The sequence below is a fragment of the Corvus hawaiiensis genome, chromosome 17 (assembly GCF_020740725.1).
Source record: "Corvus hawaiiensis isolate bCorHaw1 chromosome 17, bCorHaw1.pri.cur, whole genome shotgun sequence".
Taxonomy (NCBI): domain Eukaryota; kingdom Metazoa; phylum Chordata; class Aves; order Passeriformes; family Corvidae; genus Corvus; species Corvus hawaiiensis.
This window is the reverse complement of record NC_063229.1, coordinates 2,865,570-2,874,220: the sequence shown is the minus strand read 5'-3', so window position 1 is coordinate 2,874,220 and position 8,651 is coordinate 2,865,570. Positions and strand designations below refer to the sequence as shown.

At 50.6% G+C, this 8,651-nt stretch overlaps 1 protein-coding gene across 1 annotated transcript; it reads left to right on the top strand.

The window, feature by feature from the left end:
* The first annotated feature begins 586 nt into the window (after positions 1–586).
* EIF6 (eukaryotic translation initiation factor 6) lies at positions 587–6,901 on the top strand. Its single transcript, XM_048321606.1, has 6 exons — positions 587–955; positions 1,039–1,124; positions 1,889–2,064; positions 3,294–3,470; positions 4,035–4,216; positions 5,328–6,901. The coding sequence occupies exons 1-6, from the start codon at positions 849–851 to the stop codon at positions 5,335–5,337; spliced, it is 738 nt and encodes a 245-aa protein (XP_048177563.1). The 5' UTR covers positions 587–848; the 3' UTR covers positions 5,338–6,901.
* The last annotated feature ends 1,750 nt before the right edge of the window (positions 6,902–8,651 follow it).

Genomic DNA, 8,651 nt, shown 5'->3' with positions numbered 1-8,651 from the left:
TGGGACAGGGACAGGGACAGCACCTGGGGGCACCAGGGCATGGGCTGGGGCTGCTCACAGATGGGGGTGGCCCACAGTGGCCAGGGACAGGGACAGCACTGGAGCACCCGGCACAGGCACAGAGACAACCACAGCACACCTGGCACCGGCACAGAGCAGGGACGGCCATGGCACACCTGGTACAGGCACAGAGCGGGGACAACCATGGCACACCTGGTACAGGCAGGGACAGCCATGGCACACCTGGCACCGGCACAGGGGCAGCGATGCCGCACGTGAACCCGTGGCGGCCCCTGCAGGCTGTGCGGACACACGGGCCGGCTCAGCCCCAAGTGGGATCTGGGCATGCGGGGGCGGGTTGTGTCCCCCAGGGCCGTGGCGAGGCCCGGGCTGGTCCCTGCTGGGCCGGGGACGGTGCCGCTCCCTCAGCGTGTCCTGGGGAGGTCCCGCCCCCGCCCCCGCCCCCGCCATGGCGGCGCGCCCTGGGCGCTCTCACCTCCCGGCCGCTTGGGGGCGCTGTCCCCTACAAGCACGGCCGGTGCCGCTCTGCCCCGCTGCGCCCCCGCCGGAAGCGGAAGCGGCGGCGCCTCGTGGTTCCGGCTGAGGCGGCGGCGCTCGGAGCCATCGCGGCCCGTTCCTGTTTCGGGCTCCATTCCCATTTCTGCCTCCTTCCCGGCCCCGACCCCGCCTAGTTCCCGTTCTCGCCCCGTTCTTGGTCCTGTTCCGGCTTCCTTACCGGACCTAGCTCTGTTCCCATTCTTAGTCCCGTTCCCCGCTCCCTTCTCGTTCCCATTTCCGGCCCCGTTCCCGGCTCCATTCCCGGCCCCGCTCGCATTCCCCTTCCTGCCATGGCGGTCCGCGCCAGCTTTGAGAACAACAACGAGCTGGGCTGTTTCGCCAAGCTCACCAACGCCTATTGCCTCGTGGCCATCGGCGGCTCCGAGAACTTCTACAGGTGAGGGGGCCCTGCCCTGCCCGGCCCTGCCCGGCCCTGCCCGCGGCCCCGCGGGGCCCTGACGCGGCGCTTTGTCTTTGCAGCGTGTTCGAGGGGGAGCTCTTCGGGACCATCCCGGTGGTTCACGCCTCCATCGCCGGCTGCCGCATCATCGGCAGGATGTGTGTGGGTACGTGAGGCGGGAGGAGCCCCGGCGGGGACGGTGAAAGGTCGCGGGTTCGGTCGGAGCCGCACCGGGGGCTGAGCCGTGCCGGGGAGCCCGTGGGGCAGCGCCCCTCGCCCTCGGGGGTTGTTTTAATGCCTCGAGTATGTGAGGAGGAGGAAGGATGATTTCAAAGATCATTTCCAACCTGGCGAATTCTGTGAAGGACGGAGGGGAACAGAGACTCGCCCGGGAGCCGGGCTGGGGGGAGTGTTGGCTTTTGGGGCCAGGGAAGCTCCGCTGTTCCTCAGTGCCGGCCCGGGCAGGGGAGGCATTACCGAATGTGAAAGTCAGGGAAAAGCCTTTCACGTGTCTCTGCCTGGTGAGACCCTGTTAGGTCAGACCAGCTTCTTGCTTATTTGTTCCTTTAACCCTTCAGTCGTGCTGCCACAGTCACACAAACAGTAGCACCTGGGCCTTTTGTAGGGCAAATGGCATCTGCACGGAGAGTTCCTTCTAAAGTGTCTCACTGAGAGCCTCGGGCTTCCTTTAGTCCTGTTGGAAGAGAGAAGGGAGTGAAGACAGTGCCGTTCACCCACACTCCGTGCTTCAGCCTGGATTTTCTTTTCCCGTGGTGCAGGTTATTTTTAAATCTCCTGGGCTGAATTCTGGGCTCGGAAGGAACACACAGAGCAAGAGCAGCTCAAGCCACGTGTGAACAGCAGGGAAGTGCTAGGGCACCCTGTAGAAACATTCTTTTCATTCTATTCTATTTTCTTTTGTCGTTTTAGGGAACAGACACGGGCTGCTGGTCCCGAGCAGCACGACAGACCAAGAGCTTCAGCACATCCGCAACAGCCTCCCGGATTCTGTGCGGATCCAGCGCGTGGAGGAGCGGCTGTCAGCTCTGGGCAACGTCACCACATGCAATGACTATGTGGCCCTGGTTCACCCAGATCTGGACAGGGTACGGGGCTCTGGGACACTCCCACATTCAAAGTGGGGCTGGGGAGGCTGCCCAGGCTGCAGCTGGAATTGTTCCCTCCGGCTCAGCTGTGGTCAGTGTGCTCTGGAGAATGGAGGAGTGGGGGGTCATGTGTATCATGGGACAGGACACGGGGAATGGCTCCCCTCTGACAGAGGGCAGGGCTAGATGGGATATTGGGAAGGAATTCTCCCCTGTGAGGGTGGTGAGGCCCTGGCACAGGGTGCCCAGAGAAGCTCCAAGCCCTATCCCTGGCAGTGCCCAAGGCCAGGTTGGATGTGGCTTGGAGCAACCTGTTTTAGTAGAAGGTGTCCCTGCCCATGGCAGGGGTGGAATGAGATGAGTTTTAAGGTCCCTCCAACCCAAACCATTCTGTGATTCAGTGATCATTGGGTGCAGTTTGCTTTGTGTGCATAAAATTGAATGAATTAGAGTGTGCACAGGTCTAGTAAAGAGCGTAAGGAGGAGTGCAGTGAGGACCACAGAAGGAGTTACAAGCTACAGCTGAGTGAGCCAGAGCATGTCATAGCTGAAAGAGACCATGGATGTGCATGATTACAGGAGTCTGAAAGAAAAAGAAAAGATTCTTGTATGAGAGTTTAAAATAAGGGCAGAGGAGACAAAGCAGTCCTATTTTATGTCTGAGAACTGATACCTTAACAGCATTGAGAGCGATGTGTTGTGTGGCTGCAGCTCCTGACAGTGTTTGCTTCCAGCTTCTGCTAAAGGTGATGAAGAGATGGGACTTCGTGGCAGGAGTGCAAAGGGAAAAAGGGGATGGGAGAAGGCTTTGCACTATATGTTTTAAAAAAGTGTAAAAAGTAAAGTAAGATGGCCAGAGAGAGAGAAATCAAAATAATTCACAGTGAAACTTAGAGAGGAAGGAAGTTGTTAGAGTTATAAGGATAATACCATTTTGTCCCAGTGGTTTGAGGCCAAAGGGGACTGGTTTTCTGGGAATTAATACAAATGATGTACTGCCAACAGAAAGGGGGGATTTGGGCATTTCTCAGCAAAAGCATGAGGTTGTGTTTATAGTGACACAGGAAACTGGGAACACATGGAGCTTGGCTTTGTGTGCTACCGTGGCTGGGTTGCAATGGGCTGTGCAGTGTGGGAGGCTCCCAGCTGAGGGCTGTGTGCAGGAATAACTTGACTTCCCACTCCACAATACTGTTTAGCTGAAGGCTTTATCCTCCTTCCATTTGCAGGAGACAGAAGAGATCTTGGCAGATGTGCTGAAGGTGGAGGTTTTCAGACAAACAGTAGCAGACCAGGTGCTGGTAGGAAGTTACTGTGTTTTTAGTAATCAAGGAGGAATCGTGCACCCCAAAACTTCAATCGATGACCAGGACGAACTGTCTTCTTTGCTGCAGGTCCCACTCGTGGTAAGGCATTTTTGGAGTGTTAGCTCTTCCCATTCCCTCCCAACTCAGTTGCAGTGTTTCTCCAGCTCAGGGGCTCCCAGATACTGTTTCACTGTGAAGTTATTCTGAGTGGGAGGTGAGGAAAAGACTTGAACCAAGTCTTCCAGACAGTTTCTTGTCTTTCCTGAGTCTGAATAAGCTGCTCAGTGCTTACAGCTGCATTCTGAAATGTTGCTCTGCTGGGATTGTGCAAGTTTTGCAGATACAGAATGTGAGGCTGTCTGTGGTTTGGCTGAAGCCAATGTTTGAAATGGTTAAGTAAGAAACTCCTGTGCCTGCTCAGTTGGATGTGTGAATGCTATTATCCTTCCTGCTTATTGGATTCTCTTTCACTGAAAGCCACACCGATTTCTCACCAGAGTAAAGGCTGTTCATCATTTTATCTGACACCTTCAGAACTTTGCTGGTGGCAGAGCTCATCTTTTCAGCGGTGTGAGCCGAGCCCTCCAGTAAAGCCCTGTGCCAGCAGTGTGTGAGGAGCTGTGCAGTGCCAGCTCCTGCTCACTGCTGCTGTGTCCCTGGCAGGCGGGGACGGTGAACCGCGGCAGCGAGGTGATCGCAGCAGGGATGGTGGTCAACGACTGGTGCGCCTTCTGTGGGCTGGACACCACCAGCACCGAGCTCTCCGTCATCGAGAGCATCTTCAGGCTCAACGAGGCTCAGCCAAGCACCATTGCCACCAACATGAGGGATTCCCTGATTGACAGGTAGGGAGGATCTACCTCCAGGCAGAATCATGGTCAAAACAGGCAAGATTTTATTATAAAAGCAGCTGGTTTCACAGTTGAGCTATATTTTTTAATTATCATTTTTTCACTTCCTCTCCCCTTTTGTTGGTTACTGGCAGCAGTTACTCATTGGGTTATGGAATGTTTCATTGCAATGAGAATCCTTTTTGTGAGAAATAACATCTGTTTCAGCTGTGAGATTTTCTTTTCTAACTGTTCAGTGCTCAGCTATGACATGAATGGTTTTTTTTTAAAAACAAATCTTATTTTAAAAGTTAAAATACCAGTGACTTTGCTTGTCATCTTGGTTTTTGATTGCTGTAGTTATTCAGATGTTATTTCAAATGCTTGCTATAACCATTGCTGGAGGCAGAAAGACTGTGGAACTTGTCAGCTGCTGCTGCCTTAAACTTCTTATACTTAAAACTGCTAACTTGAATTTTTTTTAAGCCTTTTGTTAAAGGCTTTGTCCAAGATACTTTTTAATGTGAGGCAGGTGTTGTTTTCTGTCTGGAGTGGCAATGATATGGGACCTTCCTCATTCATTAATGTGTGCAAATGTTTTTACATTTAGGCCTAAGCATAGATTAATGTCCTGTGGGAACTGTATTTGGGCTTTGAGTTACAACCCTGAGGACCACTGATGTGCTAAAAGTGTGTTCGTGAACGACCTGAGCATTGTAACTTGGTGGCTGAGTTCTCAGCCACAATCTGGGAATTGTTTATGGCATGAGGAATTCCTTCAGTGGAGAGCCCTTTAAAGAATTCTCTGCCCTGTTACAGTTTGGGTACAAAGTCTTGATGTCTCTGAGCATATCAGAGCCATAATTAAACCTGCTCTGAGCTGTTGATCATTACCTGGGCCAGGCTGAATGTGCATTTTGCCTTTGCCAGCCTGAGAGGTCTGTTCCTGTGGCTGGCTGTTAGCAGCCACATCATCTTGCTTCCCTCTTTTCAGAGGTCATTTTCTAGGAAGGGAAATATTTTCTGGGCCTTTGTAGTGGGAAGGTGAGAACTGACTGAAGCTGGTATTTTGAAATGCCTTCTGCACTCTGGGACTACTAAGCCTTCTTTCTGTTTTGTCTTTTAGCCTGACATGAGCAGTGTTGGTTCCTACTTCCCAGAAAGCTCCTAAGGAGTGAAGTGTTGAGCTGCACTTTGGATCACAGACATCCAGACCTTCTGATGATGTTTCTGCAGGCCTGGCCCAAGGGAGAGGCTCCAAAACCAAATTTTTGTCATCTTTTGTAAACTGTTACCACAAAAACTGACAAATAACATGCGTAAGATACAAATAAGGAATGCTCTCTATCCCTTTGCTCAGTTCTTCAGCTCTGCTTTCTGGTTTTGTGATGCCAACTGAGCCCCTCAAATTACCCCACAATATTTACTCTTGTTGCTCTTGGATGTTGGTCACTAGAGATTATTTTGCCTTAAGTCTTGCACCAGTGTCCTGCTGCACAGCAGTTTGTTTTGGCACGACATACGCTGCCCTCTCTTTCCACACTCCTGTTCAAGTGGTGTTTCTGCTCTAGGTACACATAAGACCCCTCTGTATGTCCAATACCAAAAATACAGTAGTTTACTTGCCACAAAATAATTCAAAAGTCATCACCTGCTTTTTTGCCCCCACTTGCAGCTCTTCCCATGGGATGGTGATTCTGAAGTGATCAGCTTGGATAAAAATGAGTTTTTCAGTGTCAATCCAAGGGCTTTTAACAACAACAGTATGGGAGTCCCTGGGGCAGTGTTTGACCTCGTGTCACCTGTGCTGCTTCTGAGGCACCTGCAAGAGAGCCCAAAAGGCATACTGTTGCCAGTGTAATTTGTCCTGCAGGAGTTCACCTCCTAGAACGGGAAACTCTTCGAAGTCAGCAAATCCCAATGAATTTGGACCACCTCATCTGGAGTTACCTTGGAGACAAAGGTTAAATAACACAGTTCTAAGCAGTCACATCATCAGTCAGAGGCTACAGATTTGGGAGCTTCCTCCTGAAGAGCTTGGCCTGTGCCAGATGGAAAGCAGCTGTAGGTGCTACTTTTGGGCAGAAGATAGTAATTTCTTTCTACACAGCTGTTGCTCAGTGATATCTCATTTCAGTTGCTTTCCTGCTTGTCCATTAAGGGTGCACTGAAGGCATAGAAGTGCCTCTATTTCCCATCCTGAGGGTAAGAGGAAGCTGTCACTTGTCTCCACACAGCTGCCTTGCTCTCAGCTGGGTTCTCCTGAGGAATGATGACCTGAGGGCCGTACGGGCAGAGCTCTTTTCAGCCCAGGTGCTTTGGGCTTTGTAGAAAATTGAGTAAATTTCCATTTTTGTTTTACTGTCTGGATGTTCAGGGAAGGCTTTGTAAGATTTGGCTGATAAAAGGTTACTCCTTAAACTTTAAAATAAAGATTGCCATGATCATCTCTGATCAGATATCAACCCTTTGATATCATGCACCACCTGTCCTGGCACTGACTCCAGGTCTCCTCTCAGCCTGTCTCAGTATTTAGAGTGAGAAGCTGCTTCCCTTTGGCCACCTCACAGGGCTCAGCTTTTAGGTGGAGCAAATGTGATACCTGTTCTGAACATGGGTCTGTGGGAATTCTGAACTAGAGAGATGGACCTGTGTACAAGGAAAACAAACTATAATAAAGAATGGATTTAGAAACATGGATCATGAGAGAGGATAAACGTGGTGTTTCAATGGCAAGTTGTGTCTCAGAAGACCTGTGCAGCTCTTGAAGGAGTCCACAGGAATAGGGAGAAGGTCTCTTGTACTGTTAGTTGTATTCTCAAAAGGCATTTGGCAGGATTTTGTGCCCAAGGCATTTAGGGACCTTGGGTGAGTGATCCCATGGAATAAGGGAAGCCTTCTTACATGTCTGCTTTAGGAAAGGCAGTGGATGAGGGCAGGGAATTGTGGCCACACTGACTTTGACTAGTGAGGATGAGGACTGGACAGAAGGGTAAATTTAGTGCAGCTGAGTGTGAAGTGAAGCACATTTGGTTAAGAATCCAAATTTCACCCCGTAGTGGTGAACTCTGGGCAGTACAAGAGCACATTCCTGATGGAAGGTCCATATTGGAACGGATGTGCTCAGGCTTCAGCAATGGTCAAGAAAGCAAACAATGTCTGCAGCTAATTAGGAAAACAAAGCCCAAACAGCTCAAAGCAGCATGAGCTGTAAATCCATGAAGCATCTTTAGCCTGAGCACTATGTGTAGATGAGATGCAAATATTGCACAGTGGTTGCCAAGCGTTTCTGCAAATAGGTATTTTGGGGTAATGCTCATCTACATTAAATTTTGGGTCTCAAGAACTCCAAAAGAAGCTGGGGAAAGGAGAAGTGAAATTTTCATGGCACTGCCCATTACTTCCCCTGAGATCCTGCCCTGCAGTGCCAGAGCTGGGAGGAGCAGGGTGGTGAGGAGGAGGCTGAGCACAGCAATGTGCCTCAGCAAGGGTGAAATGAGCCCAGGTGCAGGGTTACAGAACAGCAGGTGACGGGCCCTTGGCATCACAGCCCGAGGCACAAGCACAGTGACTGACCAGCACTTGACTGACCCTTTCCATGTACTTTCATCTCCAAGGCAACACACAATAAAATCAAGTTGTATGTCCCCAGAGCTGGGCTCCCACGGGTTCTTGGGATTCTTAAAAATGAAATTGCTGAGCTACAAAGCTGTGGGTTACAGACCATGGCTAAAGCCATCTGGCACCTTTGCCATCAGGCAGTGGAAGGCAACACGTGACTTCAGCTGCTAGGAAGGGTTGCAGGAATGATCTGAGGAACTGAAGGTGTGCTGGACAAATAGGTGATACCATGAGAAGGGCTGGAATCTAGCCATGGGATGAATGTGACAGGAGGGAGAAATTAAAAGTCTCATAACTGGGTTCAGTGAGGTCTTGGGGTGTGTAGCTGTGTGTGCTTTAATGGCCAAAAACTTTCATCAGGATCCTTTACAGAGGTTTTTAAACCTCTGAGTCCTCACGGTGTGAGATGGGAGATCTTGAGGTTTAATGACTAGTTATAAGTTAGGAATAATTAATCTGCCTTAGTGGAGGACCAACTTTTGTGAATGTAGTGATCATGCATCCCAGCAAATGTCTAAATTTCCTGGGATGATGAGCCTGAATGGTGATGAAATTATTCAAAGTAGTCAAAAACTGGAAAAAAAACAAATAGGATATTGAGTGCAGTACAGTGAGTGTGGCACCCTGGCAGCTTGTCCAGGGTGTTCGGGGTCCCTGGGCTGTCCAAACCCCCGTGCTGCAGAGCAGGATCACAGGAATACACTTACAACAGCCTTTTGCTTGTGAGAGTTGAATTAGCACTGCTGATCCCTGCTCCCCTGTGGGAACAACATGTCCTGGACTTCTGGACAGGAGCTGGAACACAGCCCCTGCCTACAGAGAGCTTTGG

Excerpts from the sequence above, each read along its gene's own strand:
- EIF6 (XM_048321606.1), top strand. The coding sequence starts at position 849 with ATGGCGGTCCGCGCCAGCTTTGAGAACAACAACGAGCTGGGCTGTTTC. Across the intron at positions 1,125-1,888 it reads CATCGGCAGGATGTGTGTGG|GGAACAGACACGGGCTGCTG; the intron begins GTACGTGAGGCG and ends TTGTCGTTTTAG. Across the intron at positions 2,065-3,293 it reads TTCACCCAGATCTGGACAGG|GAGACAGAAGAGATCTTGGC; the intron begins GTACGGGGCTCT and ends TTCCATTTGCAG.